At 39.6% G+C, this 24601-nt stretch overlaps 1 protein-coding gene across 1 annotated transcript in view; it reads right to left on the bottom strand.

The window, feature by feature from the left end:
• The window catches only part of LOC121386525, a 35805-nt gene extending 18170 nt beyond the window's left edge, over positions 1–17635 (bottom strand). The window contains exons 1-2 of the mRNA XM_041517461.1: positions 17500–17635; positions 189–581 (exon numbers count right to left, since the gene is read on the bottom strand). Coding sequence (XP_041373395.1) covers positions 189–581; positions 17500–17560 — 454 coding nt within the window. The 5' untranslated portion in view covers positions 17561–17635. The remainder of the gene's footprint in view (positions 1–188; positions 582–17499) is intronic.
• Between the last annotated feature and the right edge of the window lie 6966 nt (positions 17636–24601).

A 24601-nucleotide genomic window follows, 5' to 3' on the forward strand; every position in this document is an offset into this window, starting at 1 on the left:
GGGGGGGGGGGGGGGGGGGTAAAGAGCTCGAGTTTCTAGGGGGTTTACTACCAATAATAAGATTTACTACCAATAATTTATTTAATTATGATTCTGAATTATTGGGCGCCTCCCTCCCCAAGCTCTGCTCCGCCGTGCCTGCACTATCTTGAAGACACATTAATCTAACAAATGGTAACTTTACTTACTCTGTACAGTAATGTTTCTGCTGTCTTCTGAGCTACCAGGCTCCACATCTACTGTTAAGTAGTTGATTCTGCAGAAGTACTGACCCGAGTCACTGCATGATATCTTCCTCAACACAATCTGTACGAAAGATCCTCGTTTGTCATTGTTATCTGCCTTCCCAGTCACTGTGGCTCTCAGTGTTAACGATGTGTCTGTTAGAATGGCTTGTCCATTGTTTTTTGATGGTGCTGCCATAGCCACAGGTGCTCTAGTAAATCTACTGTTACCCACATCTCTTAGCAATGTAATAACACTATATGAATCGATCTGGCTAACGCTGGTTCCAGGACGGCACGTCACTGTCATGGTATCAGCTCCTTGAGTCACTGTCAGCTGTGCACCATCAACTGTAACTAAACAAGTATTTACAGCATATTAAATGAGCTTCCATTTATCTTTATGTCCCGAGTGAAATAAATATCAATTTGTCACAAGTCAATTTACTTGTATATATGTTTTACTCACAGTGGTGCTTTACTTTTTCTGCACAGTATAATACCTTTTTGTTTAATTTGACGTTTCGAATCATACGTGCAATCCGTGCTGCGATTGTTCCATTGCTGGCTGCTTTCATAAATCCAGTACGGATTGTCTTATTTTATTAGTTGAACCCGGTTAGCTGCAGGCTTCGAACGTAATGGAAAACGTTTTGTTAACGTGTACCTGAGATGTAGGAACTGGCGTGGACATATGGGTTTTATTTTGCTTTTATGGCCTTGAGTTGACAGTCAGAAGATGACTAGTTTAAAGGTGAAACTGACGTCACAGCCTTGAAATGGGATTTTGAGTTTGGGATGAACTGAAGTTATTTGGTGGAACATGTGGAATGGTAATTATACTGGCAATAATTGTTTGATTTGTATAGTTCAATTTTTATTTCTACACAAGACACCAGAAATGAACGTTATTTAGGAACAGTTTGTACACAATGGCCCTAACAAACACGTCATGCATTTACAGAGAAGAGGAAATCAACCAAAGTAAAATATATTTGTTGGAAGTCGCTTAATTGCTCAGATGGCACCACTCACCATTATATCCAAAACATTTCCTGAATCAGATACAAAGAAAGATGCTAATTAGCATACATGCAGTATAGTCACCAAGATTTTAACATTGTCACATATTAGGTATTATGTTTTATTTGCAATTAGGTTTGTGTGCGTTAAGTTTGTACTGTTGCATTACTGTGTCGGATAACGATAGCAAATGTAAGCAACAACGTTGTTGGGTTGGGGTTTTTTGTGATAAGCGAGGTCATATAGCTAGGTATTGTCCACAACAAAATCGAACTGTAGATAAACAAGGACAGGGAAATAATAGGATATTGTACGTGCCAAGGGAAAAGGAACCGTGGACAGCTGGGTCGAATATTGTCAAAACAATTTTGTCAGGAAAAGAGCTGACGATACTTGGACACAGTTGTGATTAATCATAACCTGGTACCTGACGTTCCTATGATAGGTGAAATGGAATAAATAGAATTGAAGGTAAGTGCCCGTTGTGTAGAATAAACATTCATTTAATTCCATTTCAATTTATTTTCGTGTTTATATTCAATTAAGGTTCAAGCACGCTATCCTGGGTGGGGCGAAACGTAGCCCCGTGGTAAAGCGCTCGCTTGATGTGTGGTCGGTTTGGGATCGATCCCCGTCGGTGCGCCCATTGGGATATTACTTGTTCCAGCCAGTGCACCACGACTGGTATATCAAAGGCGGTGGTATGTGCTATCCTGTCTGTGGGAAAGTGCATATAAAAGATCCCTTGCTGTATTAGAACAAAATATAGCGGGTTTCCTCTGATGACTATATGTCGAAATTACCAAATGTTTGACATCCAATAGCTGATGATTAAAGAATCAAAGTGCTTTAGTGGTGTCGTTACAGAAACCAAACCAAGCTATCCTGGAAACACACATCAGCTATCTGGGCTGTCAATCCAGGACAGTGGGTTAGTGGTTAGTGAGAGAGAAGACGGTGTAGTGGTATTACACCTGCCGATTGAGCCGTTAAAACTTAACACATATGATTTGCACTCCCCTGGATTTGCACTTCCCAGTCAAAATTATACGTTGATGGATCCCAGAATCTGCTTGTTTAAATATCTTTATAAAAATAAAATAACAAGGAAGTTACATGGACGATATGAAAGACAAAGGAAGAAAAGCGAATTTTAGACGACATTGCAAACGATGTTCCATTGAAGATGGATCTAGGATCGACCCGCGTCGGTGGACCCTATCGGGTATTTCTCGTTCTCGCAAGTACATCACGACGTAAATCAACGGCCATGATATGTGCTATCATCATGTCTGTGGGATGGTGGATATTAAAAATGCTTTACTATACATATAACCTACACTTCCATCCATTACTATACACGTAATCTGCACTCTCCCCTCATTACTATACATATAGCATACACTCCCCATCCATTACTATACACATAATCTGCACTCCCCATTCATCACTATACACATAATCTGCACTCCCCATTCATTACTATACACATAATCTGCACTCTCCACTCATTATTATACATATAGAATACACTCCCCATTCATTACTATACACATAATCTGCACTCTCCACTCATTATTATACATATAGCATACACTCCCCATTCATTACTATACACATAATCTGCACTCCCCATTCATTACTATACATTCATATAGCCTACACTCCCATTCATTACTATACACATAATCTGCACTCTCCACTCATTACTATACACATAATCTACTCTATGTTCATTATTAGTCTAATAATTAGACATATATTTTATAATACCCATAAATTACAATACGATACACACACATTCATTATTATACATATATCTTACACTACTTATGCATTACTATACACACCATCTGTACTACCCATACATTACTACACATATAATGTGCAGTCTCCATTCATTATTTTATTATAATATATACCCCACATTCATTGTTATACACATAATCTGCAGTCCCCGTTCATTATTATTCATATAATCTATACTCTGCGTTCATTATATGTAATATGCACAACCCATTCATTATTATATGTATAATCTACACAACCAATTCATTATTATATGTATAATCTACACTACCTATTCATTATTATACACATAATCTAGAGGGTAACTTGTCATGCAAGATCTGTAATAGTACATGATAAAGCTATACACAAAATGTCAGCTCAATATCTTGCGGCATTACAAAAACAAAGTCCGGTAATTAAATTTTCGTATCGCTTAAATTCCAGGGCCCCGTTCCACGAAAGAATTGTAGCTAAGGTTAATTGTAGTGACTTACGGTGAATTTTACAACTGGCACCGTGAACTTTACAACCGTTCCACAAAGCAACCTTACGGTAGTCGTAAGTGCCCCTTTAATGATTAAAATATTCTTTACGAAAAAGTACGAATTAGTTAAATAATAAATTGGTTAACGACTTTTCAGAACATCTTAGATGTATTCATTGGTATCGGACATCCATGAAGTAACTTTGTCAGTTTATTTGCAAAGCCATAATTGCCGGATGCATAAGACATGAGAGTTATCTCCCGTATTTCCGTGTGACAGTCGTATGTCCTAGAATGTTTTTTCATCGAACACAGAGTTTTATAAAAAGTATTTGCTATATATTAGTGTAACCATGTGGGTTTTATTGTTTTAATTATATTATTATACACAACACACATGCACATAAACCTTTGACTAGGAGCTGTAGGGACATGCATTTACCTGTCTAAACCTCTGACCTCTGACCTCTGACCAGGGACGATCAACCAATAGACTGGCCAGCTGTGTTTGACCCAGTTGGTGGCTATTCATTGTTACTCACCTGACATTCCTTTACCTGTCACGAGCTGCACAGGCCACGCACTCATCTGCTTTAATCAAACACTGGGATAATTGGTGAGTTATATTTCTACTTTTCTAATTCACTTTACTATTTTACTAACATACATAAAGTACAGTTTATAAATTACAAATAAGGTTTAAATAAATAACTACTTCAATTAACATTTACTTTGATAAAGGAATAAACTGAATTAATGTGTTAGAATTACATTGCAACAAATGAATATTTCTATAGCCAAGACATAATTAAATGAGTGATTGTTTTAGAAATGTATGTGAATATTGTGTATGTGTGTATAATAAATTAGAATGGTATTAGTTTTATTTTACTGTTTCATGTAGACGTTTTGACGGTTTTGGTGTTACCGCCCTAAAGCCCACAGCTAAAAATACTGGTATTTCAGTGTCTAGGTAACCGTATCATCTGAGGATAATGTTGAGTGTATCTTACTTTTATTTTATTATACTATATATCGCCATGTGTGTACTTGTTGTTAGTTGTAAATAATGATTTAAGATTACCGGTGATTGATTAATGTTCAGTCGTTTAACGTACGGTAATTCTGTACTGTATATTATGCCTATATTTAATGACAAATATTGCTCAGTGTATGGTTCTTTCTTTTGTTTAAGCGATCTGCTATGATCTGTAGATAATAACTAGACTGCAGAGAAAATGAAACGAGCTTGTGTCATACTGATTTTACGAAACGAGTGTCACGATTTTTGTATTGCCCGAGCGAGAGCGAGGGTAATACATGAATCCTGACACGAGTTTCATAAAATCACTACCACTCACACGCGGGTGTAATAATTTCTTTAGTATTCATATTATTATGATTGTTGTCTTTATGAATAACAAGACCCAATTCAAAATGTTAGCCACCACTAGAAGGAGACGACGAAATGACGTCATATTTCAAATGCAGAGTCTGAGCTAGGACTGGAGAAACGACGTCGTGTTATGACGTCACTTACCAAAATTACAAAATGGTTATACTGAACTGAATAACTGTCGAACTAACTGTTGTATATTGATTATGATGGCCAGTACCCAAAAGAAGAGGATAGACGTTAGTCCACTTCTCACTAAGTCAGAAGAAAAACGTAGTAAGTCACTTTCGACTATGAACCCAAATGCCGATACCCATAACGTGCCAGAACGTTCTCAACTTCCCCAAGTATCTGAAAAACTGTCCATGTTTTTGCTAAAAAAAAGAAGAAGATATTTTTGCCATCGCAAAGGAACTGTGGAATATGTTAATGCCCAATATTCGTTCAATTCTGGAGAAGATGAAAGAGAGGACGTTGAAACGTTAAAATCCACAAACCAAAGCGTGATTAAGGAAAACATAGCATTATAATGTTAAGTGAACAAGTTAGAACAGTGCATCCGCTGTTTCAGCTTACGTATTACTGGTACTTAAGAAAAACCCTCAGAAAATACCTACGACGTTATCTTTGATCTGGCCGAAGAAACGATAAAAGGATCGAGGGGAGATCGATTGATCCCACCGGCTCGGACTTCCTGGCACACACCGGCCTCGGTGGCATCGTGGTAGGCCATCGGTCTATAGGCTGGTAGGTACTGGGTTCGAATCCCAGTCGACGCATGGGATTTTTAATCCAGATACCGACTCCAAACACTGAGTGAGTGCTCCGCAAAGCTCAATGGGTAGGTGTAAACCACTTGCACCGACCAGTGATCCATAACTGGTTCAACAAAGGCCATGGTTTGTGCTATCCTGCCTGTGGGAAGCACAAATAAAAGATCCCTTGCTGCTACTCGGAAGAGTAGCCCATGTAGTGGCGACAGCGGGTTTCCTCTCAAAACTCTGTGTGGTCCTTAACCATTTGTCTGACGCCATATAACCGTTAATAAAATGTGTTGAGTGCGTCGTTAAATAAAACATTTCTTTCTTTCTTTCTTTCTTTCCCTGGCACACAAAATAGAGCTTTGATTGTGCGATTTAATGCATATCAGGCTAGATGTCGGTGGAGTTGTATTTTTTCAATTCACAATCATAGCTTAAACATTTTATGACACACTTGGGAAATAAAGTGCTTATTGACGAAGACATGACAAAGTTAAAACACCACTTAGATCCGTCGTGATGGAAAACTGCACCAGGCCTGGATCAGCCATGTGAAATTCGTCGTAAAGGTGAAACATCTGTCAAATGTTTTGAAACAAAACTGCTAAACAATTTTACAATATACCCCACTGCGACCACAGTGCAACGTGTTGTAGTTATACACACCAATTAAAGGGACACAGTCTCTTCATTTTGCGAAGTTATACACAAAGACAATTAACAACTCATGTTCACATCGTGTTCCTGTTAGATCAGCGCCATACCCTACTCCTCATAGTCTGACAAACGTAGTCAGAAAAGAGATGGAACAGATGCTAGAGGTGGATGTGATCGAATTATTAAATTCTGCTTATGCTAGTCCAGTTGTCCTGGTAAAGAAAAGGAAGGTAAATATAAATAGACTATCGGAAACTGAATAGAATTGTAGTATTTCATGCAGAACCTATTTTGAATATTGAGGAATCTTTTTACAAACTTATCCAAAGCAACGGTTTTCAGCAAACTTGATTGTACTAAAGGATATTGACAAATACCCATAGACGAAGAGTACAGAGACTTAACAACACTTGTAACGTCCCATGGAATATTTAGATGGAAAGCAATGCAATTTGGGATTGTAAATGTGTCTGCGTTTTTTACAAGAATGATGAGGAAGTTGCTTAGTGCGTTACGTCATGTTGTGAACTACATTGACGACATTTTGATTATAAACAAACCTGGGACGAACACTTAGAAGTCGAGAGAGCCGTTTTGGGACGACTGATGAAAGGAAACCTTACAGTGAAACCAAATGCCTATTTCATTGGACTCCAGATTTAGGACATTTTGGGATTAAGAAAGGAGAAGTTGTGTCTGGGGAAAGTAAAGTTGAAAAGATCTTTATTGTGGCAAAACCAACAGACAAGAATGAAATGAGGTCTTTTCTAGGTTGTATAGGATATTATCAAAAATGTATACTTAATTTTTCAACTGTAGCAGAGCCACTGACAGATTTAACCAAATTATAGCATTTGTATGGTGATAAATTTATTGTTGAATAGATTAATGTGTACACAGTGTTGATTTATTTAAAAGTGTATTTTATTTAAATGTGTAAGTACAAGTATAGGAAAAACATGTGTAATGTTAATGTGAATATATCCGTATAGCACTCGATGTTGGAATGTATGAGGTACATTGGAGTTTTACTGTTGATTATTACAGCGTTTTATCCTGAAAACCTAACTAACGTGTGCAATCCAGACATGGAGAGAAAGAACAGTATCAGAACGTTACTTATATTATGGCTTGTAATATATCGTTTTCTTATGTTTTTGTGGTCCTAAATACTTTTCTACATTTTGATATTTTCCTAATCTGCAATGCATGATGGTTGACCAATACCACATGATTGTCTTCGGCAATAAACTGAGAGACCCATGAATTACTTCACATATAAATATAATCATTCATTTCTTGACACCAGTGCAACAAATGTTTAGCAAGGTTTACACTAGTAAAGTGTTCAACACTTCATTGAACCCAATACAGAGTAATGGTGGCAGGTGGAGGGTTTGGTATGTAGGATCATGCAAGGACGGATGTAAGATGTTAGTATCATCAGGAGGGAAGAGGTGTGATGAGGAAATGGGACCTTTGTATAACAATGTTCATTTTGAAAGTGTGAAATGTTTTATTAATATAAATGCGTTCTTGGGGCATTCTTGGAGCATTCTGATTGGTCTGAGACAGCTCATCAAACCACTTGAACCCAGCAACGACCCAACAATGCCAACTTTCCGTCGTCGCTTGACTACTAACATCCTCCCACATAAAAGAAGAAAAGGAAGGAATGTTTTATTTAACGACGCACTCAACACATTTTATTTACGGTTCTATGGCATCAGACATATGGTTGAGGACCACACATATATTGAGAGAGGAAACCCGCTGTCGCCATTTCATGGGCTACTCTTTTCAATTAGCAGCAAGGGATCTTGCATATGCATCATCGCACAGACAGGATAGTACATACCATGGCCTTTGTTACAACAGCTGTGGAGCACTGTCTGGAACGAGAAATAGTTCAGTGGGGCAACCGACGGGGATCGACCCTAAACCGACTGTGCATCAAGCGAGCGCTTTACCATTGAGCTATATCCCGTCCCTCTCACATCAACGTCCTTCTCGGATCCCTATTCTTACAACCCTTCACCAGTTGGGGCAATTGGAATGGGCCACAGCTAGCCAACACTGGATCCCTATTCTTACAACCCTTCACCGGTTGGGGCGATTGGAATGGGCCACAGCTAGCCAACACTGGATCCCTATTCTTACAACCCTTCACCGGTTGGGGCGATTGGAATGGGCCACAGCTAGCCAACACATCTAGCCAACACTGGATACCTATTCTTACAACCCTTCACCGGTTGGGGCGATTGGAATGGGCCACAGCTAGCCAACACTGGATCTCTATTCTTACAACCCTTCACCGGTTGGGGCGATTGGAATGGGCCACAGCTAGCCAACACATCTAGACAGCACTGGATCCCTATTCTTACAACCCTTCACTGGTTGGGGCGACTGGAATGGCCCACAGCTAGCCAACACATCTAGCCAACACTGGATCCCTATTCTTACAACCCTTCACCGGTTGGGGCGATTGGAATGGCCACAGCTAGCCTACACATCTAGCCAACACTGGATCCCTATTCTTACAACCCTTCACCGGTTGGGGCGATTGGAATGGGTCACAGCTAGCTAACACATCTAACCAACACTGGATCCCTATTCTTACAACCCTTCACCGGTTGGGGCGATTGGAATGGGCCACAGCTAGCCAACACATCTAGCCAACACTGGATCCCTATTCTTACAACCCTTCACCGGTTGGGGCGATTGGAATGGGCCGCAGCTAGCCAACACATCTAGCCAACACTGGATACCTATTCTTACAACCCTTCACTGGTTGGGGCGATTGGAATGGGCCACAGCTAGCCAACACATCTAGCCAACACTGGATACCTATTCTTACAACCCTTCACCAGTTGGGGCGATTGGAATGGGTCACAGCTTGCCAAAACGTCTAGCCAACACTGGATACCTATTCTTACAACCCTTCACCGGTTGGGGCGACTGGAATGGGCCACATCTAGCCAACACTGGATCCCTATTCTTACAACCCTTCACCGGTTGGGGCGATTGGAATGGGTCACAGCTAGCCAACACATCTAGCCAACACTGGATCCCTATTCTTACAACCCTTCACCGGTTGGGGCGATTGGAATGGGCCACAGCTAGCCAACACATCTAGCCAACACTGGATCCCTATTCTTACAACCCTTCACCGGTTGGGGCAATTGGAATGGGCCACAGCTAGCCAACACATCTAGACAACACTGGCGCCATCAGCAGTGGATAGATAACCATCCTCTTTTCAGACGAAAGTCGGTACTGTGTTGCCACTGCAGATAAGGGTCTGGCGAAGAATTGACAAATGTTACATAGATCTGTGTATGGAGATAGACCATTATGATGGGCAAAGCATCATGTTTTGGGGAGGAATCAGGATCAGCTACAAAGATGGACCTGCGATCTTTTAGAATATGGCACCAGACAGAGATAATAGTGTCACATCTCTCCAAATATATCGATCAAATCCTTAGACTTCACTTTGTTTCTTATTTTTCCTGTCACCAGAATAAGATGTTCCAGTAGGACAACGTCCGTGCCACAACTGCCAAAGCCACTAGGCACTTTCTCCAGCAGCACAGTATCAGTAACGCTATTAGAGTACTTGTGGGACGAGGTCCTAAGAAGACTCAATGAAGTCCACCAAAGGCAAAGAACTAAAACAGATCTACGAGCAGCTTTCCTCGGGATATTGACCCAAATTCCAATGGCCTTTTTTTATTATCAACCACCTTGTTCATTCCATCTATAGTGTTTCTGCCAGAAATAATTTTTTGGGTATGGCGATATGGAATTTAATGCAGCCACAGTCAACAGTGGGTATGGTGGCCTCCCCAGAAAGAAAATGGGTTAAGTTTAGGGTTAGGGTTAAAAAAATCATACAGTAATGTTAAGAGTTATTAATTTTGTCAAAACGTTAACTTAAAAACAAAATCTGCAAAAATATTTGGGTATGGCGCCATTCCCGTTTTACCCTCTGGCTTGCAACGTCCCAAATGTTACTTATAATGGTTCTATCCCCCTGGTCAAAGTGAGGAAACATCCCGTGAGCTCCACAGATGATGTGTGTGAAACAAATGAATTTTCTCACATTGTCCGAGTCATATATTCAAATGTTTGAAATCGAACATATTGTAACCGTACATATGATGTTCTACTTTCGCCGATGAGTATATATTATATGCGTCCGAGACAGGGGATGGGGGGGGGGGGGGGGGGGGGGGGGGGGGGGGAGCAACTGCGTCTCCCAGTGTTGGAGCACAACTTTAAATTCGGTCAAAAAACGTTAGAGATATTCAACCAAATTGAGATGACCTGAACACTTTTCAGCATGTTTTTTTCATATTAGTTGAAATCCAAGTAAACATACGTAGTGATTCGTTTGCAACTATTATCCTGTTCAATTATTTAGACCCAAAGTTTTTTGCAAATGTTACGTTTATTTCCTATTCGATATTTGTTTTCTTTGCATTTACATGAAAACAAACCCAAACCCCGACAGGTTTTATATACAAATCATCATATAAAATGCACGAAGTTGACTTAATTCCACTTTTTAAAAATCTCTGTGTGTTCGGAATGCACGTTATTTCTCCTATAAATAACTAAGGTCATTTGCATATCAAAAGATTGGGATCTGAGGCTACGTGAAGGCCATTATAGCTTGTTTCACTAAATCAAGGTTATTATTGTTTTGCATTGTGTAACAGCATTGTCTAATCTTTCCGTTAAACATAGATGTAAACAAACAGAACATGTAACCCTTTCTTGTAGGTGCATTATATTTAATCAATTTAGCTCATGTATTATGTATTTTTATTTTATTATATCAATTCTATATTAGCATACCATACCTAACCTAACACAACTGAGGTGTAGCACAGTAATAAACACAAATCACCTCACACACCGCCGGAATGTGCTTTCCAAATTTAAAAATAAATTTAATGCAGGTCCGGACCCAGAAGACCGGGGGGGAGGGGGATAAAATGTCAAAGGCCACCAACATCAAATAATAATAAAAATGTTATTTAATTTGCCTCTAAATAGGGAACTCATACGTATATATATATATATATATATATATATATATATATATATATATATATATATATATATATATATAGTATTTATGGTGGTGCTAGGGGCTGGGGTTTGGGGGTGGGGTGTTACATTTGTAATGCGAAAAACCAAAGGGCTATTGTTCGGACTCGTATGGGTTCAACCACTTTTTCATCCCGCATACACAGCCCTGAATGTCCAAAATACGATAGCATTGCTTGGTCAATAACATCATTATTTCGATCTATGACTGCACGTGCTATTGTAGCAATGTGTAAACCACGTAAAATACAAGTTAGGTAGGGTATATAAATTCATTGAAAATGTATTAGTCGACATTCTTGTTATTGTTATTTGAGGAAAAATATGGGTAAATCGAAAAACACTTCAGTTGATGTAAAATCGTGTATTAAGAACGTTTTCGATTATTTTGAAGATGAATATCAGCGCGGTAGACCTAGGTATGCTTCTTATCGAATTGTCGATCGAGTTGCCGCTGCACTTAAAGTTTCGGTTTCAACAGTAAAAAGAACTGTGAAAAATCTAAGCTCTACGAATCCGAGCACAGAAATCACTGTTAAAAAACACTACCGAAAACTCATAGATTTATTTGATAAAGATGTTATTAGACGACGAGTATACAGATTTTATAGAGAGGGCGAATTACCTACATTACATAAGATTAACGTGGCTTTAAGGGAGGAATGTGGAATCAACATATCCATATCAACTTTACGAAGAACACTCCATGACCTCGATTTTAAATACCAACATATGTCTACAACCGGAAAAGTGATTTTTGAGGACGCCAATATATCAGACAGGAGACTGTCCTATCTCCATGAAATATCCAGTTTACGAGAACAGGGGTATTTAATAGTGTATCAAGATGAGACCTGGGTGAATGTCAACCACACAACATCCCACCACTGGACAGATCCACCCGGGCACAAGTACCGCCAATCACCTGCCGAAATCAGACGCTGCTGATCGAGTTCCTAAACTCTGTTCGGTGACTGGGAAGGGAAAAAGACTTATTTGTCATGCTGGCTGTGATAAATATGGATTGATAGATGGCTGTGAATTGATTTTTGAGGCTAAAAAAAACAGACGGAGACTATCATGGTGAGATGAATCATGAAAATTTCATCAAATGGTTTGAAGAACAACTTATGCCTTCTCTACCAGAACCTTCTGTTATCGTCATGGATAACGCAAGCTACCACAACAAATTAACTGAGATTACACGATGTCCTGCACTAAACGCTAAAAAGGAAGAAATTCAGTCGTGGCTACGAAACAAAAATATACCTTTTGAGAGTAACATGACAAAGCCAGTTTTTTATGAACTTGTGAAAAGTAACAAATGTGCAAAGCAATTTGTTACTGATGATATTGCTGAACGCCATGGGCACTTGTGTCTAAGACTGCCGCCAAGACATTCTGAACTCAATCCGATAGAACTGATCTGGAGTCAATTCAAAGGGCACATAGCTCGTCATAATGATGGTAAAATGACCACGGTGCGGAGAGAACTTGCACATGCATTGAACTCTGTCACACCTACACACTTCTCTGACGCAGTTAAACATGTAATAAAGATCGAAGAAGATTTTAGAAAACAAAATAGTTTTTATAAGAAATAAAATACCCCCTGTGATAGTCCCCCATAACGAAGATAGTGATGAAGAAATGAGTTCGTCGACTGATTAAGTTATTTCTCCATACCCATCAGGAGTATTACTTTAATGTATGCATGAACTATTTAACACCAAAAACAATTTATTTCCATATCATTCACTATCAAACAACCTAACAACCTATACACTAATCGACTAGAAATGCATATAGACTACACATACATACGAGAGAAATGTTTGTTTAACGACACACTCAACGCATTTGATTTACGTTTATGTGGCGTCAGACAAAACGGTTAAGGACCATTATGACAGTGAGAAAGAAACTCGCTACCGCCACATGGCCCACTGTTTCCGATAAGCAATTTTGATAAGCAATAAGGGACGTTTTATATGCACCATCCCATAGACAGGATAGCACATACCACAGCCTTTATACATCAGTTGTGGTGCACAGGCTGGAACTAGACACAACCCAATGGGTCCACCATGTGGGATCGATCAGTCGACCTACCATGAGCGAACGCTTTACCTCTGAGCTACGTCCCGCTCCATATACAAAAGAAGCCTTAAGTGGGGTTGGGGTTGTGCAGAGGGTCACACCTCCACCAATCGCATGCATACCATATTCTTCTCTCTCTCTCTCTCTCCCTATAACCATATAACCATAGATTAAAATATGTTGAGTGCGTTGTTACATAAATCACATCTCTCTCTCTCTCTCTCTCTCTCTCTCTCTCTCTCTCTCTCTCTCTCTCTCTCTCTCTCTCTCTCTCTCTCTCTCTGTTTGTCTGTCTCTCCCTTCAGCGCGCGCGCTTGTGTATTCCACAATATAATTATAATATTTGATACATATTTTTTTTTCAAACTGAGGTTTTGTCACTTGAACTCCCCACCTGAATCCGCGCCTGCTTCATGTTTACAGATATTTTCTTAAATATAGGTCATACTACGATTTGTGCGGATAGGACGACAGAACCGAACATTAGTTTGAAACGCATTATAGAATGATGCTTTTGATATGCAAATGACCTTAGTTATTTATAGGAGAAATAACGTGCATTCCGAACACACAGAGATTTTTAAAAAGTGGAATTAAGTCAACTTCGTGCATTTTATATGATGATTTGTATATAAAACCTGTCGGGGTTTGGGTTTGTTTTCATGTAAATGCAAAGAAAACAAATATCGAATAGGAAATAAACGTAACATTTGCAAAAACCTTTGGGTCTAAATAATTGAACAGGATAATAGTATATAGCTGTTTGGCAGTAGAACAAATATGGATAAACGTTGCTATCTAGATTCTAGCATTTTCGTTTAATTCGGGCCTGCCCCATTGTAAAATTGGGATTCCGTACGCAGTTGCGAATGTCATCCACCCCTAGGTTGATCAGTAAGCTTCGTAGAATATATTTAGCCTGGAAGACTTTTATTAACATTAAAATGCCATCAATTATATTTCTAGACGATTTTCAGGTGGTTGGTTGGTCCACTATAAAGAGATAGCTTGCTCTGAATGTGCACGTAAAGCCCTATGACCTGACCTGACCTGTAGGTTGAACGGTACGCCAAAAAATCAAAACAGACAAAACCTTGTAGCCCTTAACACACACACGCGCGCACACACACACACGCACGCACACACACACGTCTGCACTGAATCTTAAATGGATATACAGGTCCGTAGGAACCGGCGATGTCTGCGTAAACACCCACACACACATACACCCCACCCCACCACCATCACCACATATTAATGTTCCCCCTTCCCTCAGTTCAGACTGTACCCCCCACCCCACCCCACCCCCCCCCCCCACCCCCCACCCCCACTTAAAATACGAACATGTGACGTACTACTTTCGTAGATCAGTGTATATCATAAGCATACGAGACAGGGGATAGTGGGGGTGGGGGAGCAAATGCGTCTCCGAGGGCTGGAGCAAAATGAGATGATCTGAAATCAGTTCACCGGGGGGGGGGGGGGGGGGGGGGTCATAATTCTACCCACAATATTAGTTGTAATCCATGTAACAATACGCAGTGATTCGTTTGTAACTAGTATATGGCTATTTGGCAGTAGAATAAATGTGAATAAATGATGTCATCTAGATTCTGGCATTTTCGTTTAAAAATCAGCCTGCCCCATTACAAAGCTGGGATCCCGTACGCCTATAAGATATATATACTTAACTCCAAAAGAAACGCGAAAATTTTAAAATATTAAAAAACCCACATTTGAATAAACTATGTACAAATCGATTAAGTTGACCAATAGCCATCTTGTCAGCGTATCCAATTCCACATAACGCATGAAAAAAACGAGTACAGTGTGACGTCACGCACGTGCTGAAATTGACGACCAAAATCGATCTGGAATGCAAAACGGGTGGATCATGAAAGATGCGAATTGCACGTGAAACACTACCAGGCCTGGGTATAAAAGAAACGCCAGACAGCAATGTTCAACTCATTTTACGAGTAGCGATACAACGATGCCACGACTTAACGCTGATTCCAGACATAGAGCTTTGGGGAATTTGGAGGCCGGAATGGATGCCAGGCAGGTTGCACGTGCTTTCGGTGTCCATGTCTCGACAATCTACCGTCTCATAGACCGATTTCTACAGAACAACAACGTCGTCGACCGTCCACGTAGCGGCCGTCCCAGAGTGACGTCACAGCGCCAGGACCGTTACATCGTCCGAACTCACATGCGTGATCGGTTCGTACCAGCCACCACAACAGCCCGGCAGACAGTGGGAACCCACAACCGCCCCGTTTCCTACACCACGGTACGACGTCGTCTGATCGCCATCCATCTGAACTGTCGTCGACCGTACATTGGACAACGTCTCACACAGCGACACCGCCTTGCACGACACAACTGGGCTGTTCTGCATCGACAGTGGCGGAACCGACAGTGGCAGAACATCGTCTTCTCCGACGAAAGCCGCTACTGCTTAGATAGGGCCGACGGTCGTATGAGGGTGTGGAGGCGTCGAGGTGAGCGCTTCACAGATGCGTGTGTTATGGAGAGGGACCGTTGGGGAGGGCCTTCCGTCATGCTGTGGGGTGCCATATCCTGGGGACGTCGTGTACAACCTGTCATCTTCGACAACAACGGCCGAGGACGCGGCAGGGGCGTCACAGCACAGCGCTACATCGACGAAGTGCTCACGCCTGTGGTGGTGCCTTTTTTCGCGGGTCACCGTCAGATGGTTTACCAGCACGACAACGCCAGGCCACACACGGCACGGGCCACCCAGGCATTCCTGGCACAGCACAACATCATCACAATGGACTGGCCAGCTTTAAGCCCGGATCTGAACCCCATCGAGCACTTGTGGGACGAGGTTCAGCGCATGATGAACCAACGCCCTGCTCCCGTGGTGACACAGCAGCAGCTCCGCCAGGCCGTCGTGGACACCTACAACAACGTGCCCAGGGCCTTCATCAGGAACCTCTTCCTCTCCATGGGTAGGAGGTGTGCGGCGGTCATGGCCAGCAATGGCGGACACACCCGCTATTAGTGGACATGTTTGAGTGGCATGTGACGCCATTGAAGAAGCGCCATGGCCTTGACATTTCAAATGACAATGCGACCTCGATTTTTAACATGTCAATAACATGAAATCTCATCTTTACGAATTGTTTAAGTTTTTCATAGAAACGATTATTTTAAGAACTTTGGGACGTATTTCAATGAGTGCACTCAAAACCTCCAATCTACGTATTCGCGTTTCTTTTGGATTTAAGTATATATATATAAGTTAGCGCTTCACCACTGGGCTACATTCCGCCCCGTGTACTTTTTAAATGCCCTTATTTAAAAACACAAATGTGAATGCCATCCACCCCTATGCAAAATTCGGATTCCGTACGCAGATAGAGATAGCTGAAGTGTAGGTTGAACGGTACACCAAAAGGATCAAAACAGGCAAAACCTTGTAACCCTTACCACACACGCAGACACACGCACACACGCACACACACGTCTGCACTGGACCTTAAATGGATATACAGGCCCGTAGGAACCGGCGGTGCCTGCGCGAACACTACTACTACCACTGCCACCACCACCCACATTCGTGGCGCGCGCGTGTGTGTGTGTGTGTGTCGTATTCTATATAAATAAAAATATGACTAATGCCCTCCCCCTCCCTCCTTCTTCTCAGTTCAGACTGTGCCCTCCTTATTAAAGACTACCTCCCCCACTTAAGATATCGTTCATACGGGCATATTTTGTATATGCAGATAATGTTTGGGGTTACATTTTATATACGGGACATTTGTCGGGACACACTAATAATTCAAAACACACCTTTAGGCCTATATGTACAACATGCACGTATAAGCTAGTAACAGGGAAGGTATGTCGACAGGTGAAACGCACTTTAAACATAACACTAGCAATTTACCTCTAAAGTACGAATTTCACACTTACCTGATGACAAATAACATCCGTTAATATACATTAACATCAAAAGTTGACTCCAGTTTGTCATTGTGTTAATATGATTGTTTAAAGTGATCGACGAATCCTGCTAGATATAATCAACGGGTGACCTAACTTTAAACTGTGTACACCCGGGAGACCTTGGTAATAATTCAGGCGTGTCTTACGACGAGATCTAAAAATAGCACCTGTACACAATGTACTCACGTTTTACTTCCTTGTCGGTAGGACGTGACGTCACTGCGCTCGCATCACGTTCCATGAGTCGTAGGATCGATCGCCCTTTACGAACTGGTTTCTTTTTCTTTTAATTAATTTTTCTTTTCTTTACCAAACCAGTATCCACGACTGGTACATCAAAGGAATTGGTATGTACTGTCTTGGTGTACGACTAAATATTACCAGTAAACTATTACCCTAGCAACCAAATATGATGAGTAACAGGCAACACCGCTACCTTCAGCCGTGTCACACACATGCACACACACACACATGCACACACACACACACACACAGACACACACACACACACACACACACACACACACACACACACAAACACACACAGACACACACAGACAGACACACACACACACATTACACTAATAACCACGACTGGTACATCAAAGGCCGTGGTATAGGCTGACCTGGTGTCTGACTCAATATTATCAGAATAATAGTATAATAATCAAATAAGACGGGTAACAGACACCGCCACCGCTACCTCCAGCCGTAACCCACCCACCTCCACATACCCTTCATACAAACACAACCCTCCATCCCACCTCCAACCCCGAACGCACATATAATAATAATCCCCGGAAGGGTTTAGTGCATGAGCCATGATGAGGTTATTTTGGTAGCTTTGTTTTAATCATCATCCTCTATCAGGGGTCGAATTTTACGCTATTTCGCTATTCCGCAAATAGTAAATTTTGAAACGGAATAGTAAAACAATTCTTCCAATATTACGTTATGAAAGTGAAAATAAAGCACGGAATACCGAAAATCGCCTGCGACTATTCCGATTACGCTTTTTTTTTCAGCTACATTTTTCTGCAGAACAAATCCTCGCGCTACTAAGACCTTTCTCGTACACTTACCGGTACAAAATAAACGTCTTTTTGATCGAGACTGATGTTTGGAGTGAGTTCGTTTGTAATTCCAGCTAGTACGCAGTAATGCATAGACTGGTATATAAACAATTGTTCGTTACGCAATGTTGTACAGGGCGACGTAGCACAGTCAGGAAAACTAGTGGTATATTAATAATTTCCGAAATTAACTATTCCTTTGGGACAGTGGTAAAAAAATTAAATTTCAACCACTGTCTATTGTTGTGTGTTGTTGTTGTAGTTCATGATGTTGTTGTTGTGACAGTCGTTGTTGATGTTGATGTCGATATTGTTGATGTTGTTATTGTTGAAGTTGTTGATGATGTTTTTATTATTGTTGTTATTGTTGTTGGTCATGTTGTTATTCGTGCTATTGGTGTTGATGTTGTTATTGTTAGTGGTGTTGCTATTGTTGTTGATGTTGCTATTGGTGTTGATGTTGTTATATTGTTGATCTTGTTATTGTTGTTGTTATGTTGTATTTAAGCCATCGGACTACAGGCTGGTAGGTACAGGGTTCGCAACCTGGTAGCGGCTCCAACCCAGTGTGAGTTCTTAAGGGCTACACCCTCTTCTCTTTCACTAAACAACTGACCCACTGTTCTGGACAGACAGCCCAGATAGCTGAGGTGTGTGCCAAGGACAGCGTGCTTGAACCTTAATTGCATATAAGCACGAAAATAAGTTGAAATGAAATTGTTGTTGATGTTGTTGTTATTGTTGATGTTATTGTTGTTTTAGTTGTTGTTGTTGTTATTGCTGCTGTTGTTGTTGATGTTGTTATTGTTGTTGTGATGTTGTCGCTGTTGTTGTAGTCGTCACTGTTGATGTTAGTTTGACTGTCTTCAGTGTTGTTGGTGGCGGGATGTAGTTCAATGTTAGAAGGAAGGAGGGAAGGAAATGGGTTTTTAACGACGCACTCAACACATTTTATTAACCGTTATATGGCGCCGGACATATGGTTAAGTACTGCACAGATATTGAAAGAGAAAACCCGCTGTCGCCACTTCATGGGCTACTCCTTTCGATTAGCAGCAAGGGATCTTTTATATGCACCATCCCACAGACAGGATAGTACATACCACGGCCTTTGATACCAGTGCGGGACGTAGCCCAGTGGTAAAGCGCTCGCTCAATGCGCTGTCGGTGTGGGATCGATTCCCGTCGGTGGGCCCAATGGGCTATTTCTCGTTCCAGCCAGAAACACCAGGATGACCAGAACACCTCAGATGTACGGAAATTGATCATCCGCAGAACAAAAAATCTAAATAACATCTCATTTCAATTATCAAAAACAGCTCTAATAGTCCAAAATACGCTAGTGTTTAAAAACTAGAGTATGTCTCTTTAAGGCTGATAAAACACCCATCATACAACTGAGGCCTATGCGTTTGGTAAGCATTTGCCAAGTTGTGTCCACGACATGGATACAACTTTCCTTTCAAAATAATAATTAAGAAATAAAAAAAGGGGAAATCATTAATACCAAAGGAAATAATATTCGATTTAAAGACAATTTAAAATTAAATGTATTTAATGTGAATATCAAACGGATATATAATTATAGAAATTAATATTTAGTATGTCAAACCTTTTCTGATGTGGCAGGTGAGGATTAATGCGCGTATGTCAATACCTGTTTCTAGTCAAATGTCTGTCTGGGTAGACTAAACTGGGACTGAATATAAAGGAAACATTTAATCATAGAATTGAATTTAAACAAAATAAATAATTATAGAAGGTGAATATAAAAACCAAAATATAATTATTAACAGAAAATGTAGCGGGTTTTCATTGACAGACTACGTGTCAGAATTACCAATAAATATGTATTGACATCCATATAAGCCAAACATGTCATTACAGAATTTAACACAATATATTACAGTGGTCAATATAAACAAACATATAATTAACAGAATACATCAAGGGGCGGGACAACCAGTGGCAAAGTGCTAATATAAATCAAACATATCATTACAGAATTTAAAATACACAATATATTACAGTACTCAATATAAATCAAACATATCATTACAGCGCTAAATACACAATATATTACAGTGCCGTATATAAATCAAACATGTCATTACAGATGGTAAAATACACAATCCCTTACAGTACTCAATAGGAAAATCAAGCATATCTCTCTACATTGTATGTTAAAATACCACAATATATTACAGTGCTCAATAGCCGATGATTATATAACTCAATGTGCTCTAGTGGTGTCGTTATAATTAAACAAACTTTTTAACTGTATTCATGAAACATATCTAAGTACATGTATACAACTGAATATAAATCAAACATAATTATAGAACTTAATTTAAAGACACCCAGACATATAATTATTGAAATAAATATTAGTAAGATACCACCACGGTTTAATGTATTAATGTTAGAATTCATTTAATGGCATAGTATAAAAAAGAACAAATCAGTATATACATTACAACATAATTATATGTACCGACTTAAATAGCAATGGCCTACATGGCTGTATACATAAGTTATCCGACATAACGCTGGTCGGTTGGGGGTTCGCTTGAGGTGCCGGCTTCCACCAGGATCGAATTTTAACGGTGTCCATGAGTAGGTGATAACCAATACACCCTCTCTCTTCCACTAACCACTAACAACTAACCCACTGTCCTGGACAGACAGCCCAGATAGCTGAGGTATGTGCCCAGGACAGCGTGTTTGAACCTTAATTGGATATAAGCACGAAAATAAGTTGAAATGAAATGCAGTGGCTAAAAGAATGAAGGTGAAATGATATGAGCGAAGAACTGAAACACAAACTAGAAAAGATTATGAATTCAAACTCCCACGAAATAAACATAAACTTTTATCTCAAAACGCACAGTCGTTACACTGTTTAAAGCTATGTAGGGCCCACTCATATATATTTAAACTATGCTTTTATCTCAAAACGCACAGTCGTTACACTGTTTAAAGCTATGTAGGGCCCACTCATATATATTTAAACTATGCTTTTATCTCAAAACGCACAGTCGTTACACTGTTTAAAGCTATGTAGGGCCCACTCATATATATTTAAACTATGCTTTTATCTCAAAACGCACAGTCGTTACACTGTTTAAAGCTATGTAGGGCCCACTAATATATTTAAACTATGCTTTTATCTCAAAACGCACAGTCGTTACACTGTTTAAAGCTATGTAGGGCCCACTAATATATTTAAACTATGCTTTTATCTCAAAACGCACAGTCGTTACACTGTTTAAAGCTATGTAGGGCCCACTAATATATTTAAACTATGCTTTTATCTCAAAACGCACAGTCGTTACACTGTTTAAAGCTATGTAGGGCCCACTCATATATATTTAAACTATGCTTTTATCTCAAAACGCACAGTCGTTACACTGTTTAAAGCTATGTAGGGCCCACTCATATATATTTAAACTATGCTTTTATCTCAAAACGCACAGTCGTTACACTGTTTAAAGCTATGTAGGGCCCACTCATATATATTTAAACTATGCTTTTATCTCAAAACGCACAGTCGTTACACTGTTTAAAGCTATGTAGGGCCCACTCATATATATTTAAACTATGCTTTTATCTCAAAACGCACAGTCGTTACACTGTTTAAAGCTATGTAGGGCCCACTCATATATATTTAAACTATGCTTTTATCTCAAAACGCACAGTCGTTACACTGTTTAAAGCTATGTAGGGCCCACTAATATATTTAAACTATGCTTTTATCTCAAAACGCACAGTCGTTACACTGTTTAAAGCTATGTAGGGCCCACTCATATATATTTAAACTATGCTTTTATCTCAAAACGCACAGTCGTTACACTGTTTAAAGCTATGTAGGGCCCACTCATATATATTTAAACTATGCTTTTATCTCAAAACGCACAGTCGTTACACTGTTTAAAGCTATGTAGGGCCCACTCATATATATTTAAACTATGCTTTTATCTCAAAACGCACAGTCGTTACACTGTTTAAAGCTATGTAGGGCCCACTAATATATTTAAACTATGCTTTTATCTCAAAACGCACAGTCGTTACACTGTTTAAAGCTATGTAGGGCCCACTCATATATTTAAACTATGCTTTTATCTCAAAACGCACAGTCGTTACACTGTTTAAAGCTATGTAGGGCCCACTAATATATTTAAACTATGCTTTTATCTCAAAACGCACAGTCGTTACACTGTTTAAAGCTATGTAGGGCCCACTAATATATTTAAACTATGCTTTTATCTCAAAACGCACAGTCGTTACACTGTTTAAAGCTATGTAGGGCCCACTCATATATATTTAAACTATGCTTTTATCTCAAAACGCACAGTCGTTACACTGTTTAAAGCTATGTAGGGCCCACTCATATATATTTAAACTATGCTTTTATCTCAAAACGCACAGTCGTTACACTGTTTAAAGCTATGTAGGGCCCACTATATATATTTAAACTATGCTTTTATCTCAAAACGCACAGTCGTTACACTGTTTAAAGCTATGTAGGGCCCACTATATATATTTAAACTATGCTTTTATCTCAAAACGCACAGTCGTTACACTGTTTAAAGCTATGTAGGGCCCACTCATATATATTTAAACTATGCTTTTATCTCAAAACGCACAGTCGTTACACTGTTTAAAGCTATGTAGGGCCCACTCATATATATTTAAACTATGCTTTTATCTCAAAACGCACAGTCGTTACACTGTTTAAAGCTATGTAGGGCCCACTCATATATATTTAAACTATGCTTTTATCTCAAAACGCACAGTCGTTACACTGTTTAAAGCTATGTAGGGCCCACTCATATATATTTAAACTATGCTTTTATCTCAAAACGCACAGTCGTTACACTGTTTAAAGCTATGTAGGGCCCACTATATATATTTAAACTATGCTTTTATCTCAAAACGCACAGTCGTTACACTGTTTAAAGCTATGTAGGGCCCACTCATATATATTTAAACTATGCTTTTATCTCAAAACGCACAGTCGTTACACTGTTTAAAGCTATGTAGGGCCCACTATATATATTTAAACTATGCTTTTATCTCAAAACGCACAGTCGTTACACTGTTTAAAGCTATGTAGGGCCCACTCATATATATTTAAACTATGCTTTTATCTCAAAACGCACAGTCGTTACACTGTTTAAAGCTATGTAGGGCCCACTAATATATTTAAACTATGCTTTTATCTCAAAACGCACAGTCGTTACACTGTTTAAAGCTATGTAGGGCCCACTATATATATTTAAACTATGCTTTTATCTCAAAACGCACAGTCGTTACACTGTTTAAAGCTATGTAGGGCCCACTCATATATATTTAAACTATGCTTTTATCTCAAAACGCACAGTCGTTACACTGTTTAAAGCTATGTAGGGCCCACTCATATATATTTAAACTATGCTTTTATCTCAAAACGCACAGTCGTTACACTGTTTAAAGCTATGTAGGGCCCACTCATATATATTTAAACTATGCTTTTATCTCAAAACGCACAGTCGTTACACTGTTTAAAGCTATGTAGGGCCCACTCATATATATTTAAACTATGCTTTTATCTCAAAACGCACAGTCGTTACACTGTTTAAAGCTATGTAGGGCCCACTCATATATTTAAACTATGCTTTTATCTCAAAACGCACAGTCGTTACACTGTTTAAAGCTATGTAGGGCCCACTAATATATATTTAAACTATGCTTTTATCTCAAAACGCACAGTCGTTACACTGTTTAAAGCTATGTAGGGCCCACTCATATATATTTAAACTATGCTTTTATCTCAAAACGCACAGTCGTTACACTGTTTAAAGCTATGTAGGGCCCACTAATATATTTAAACTATGCTTTTATCTCAAAACGCACAGTCGTTACACTGTTTAAAGCTATGTAGGGCCCACTAATATATTTAAACTATGCTTTTATCTCAAAACGCACAGTCGTTACACTGTTTAAAGCTATGTAGG

The sequence above is a fragment of the Gigantopelta aegis genome, chromosome 12, assembly GCF_016097555.1.
Source record: "Gigantopelta aegis isolate Gae_Host chromosome 12, Gae_host_genome, whole genome shotgun sequence".
Lineage (NCBI taxonomy): Eukaryota > Metazoa > Mollusca > Gastropoda > Neomphalida > Peltospiridae > Gigantopelta > Gigantopelta aegis.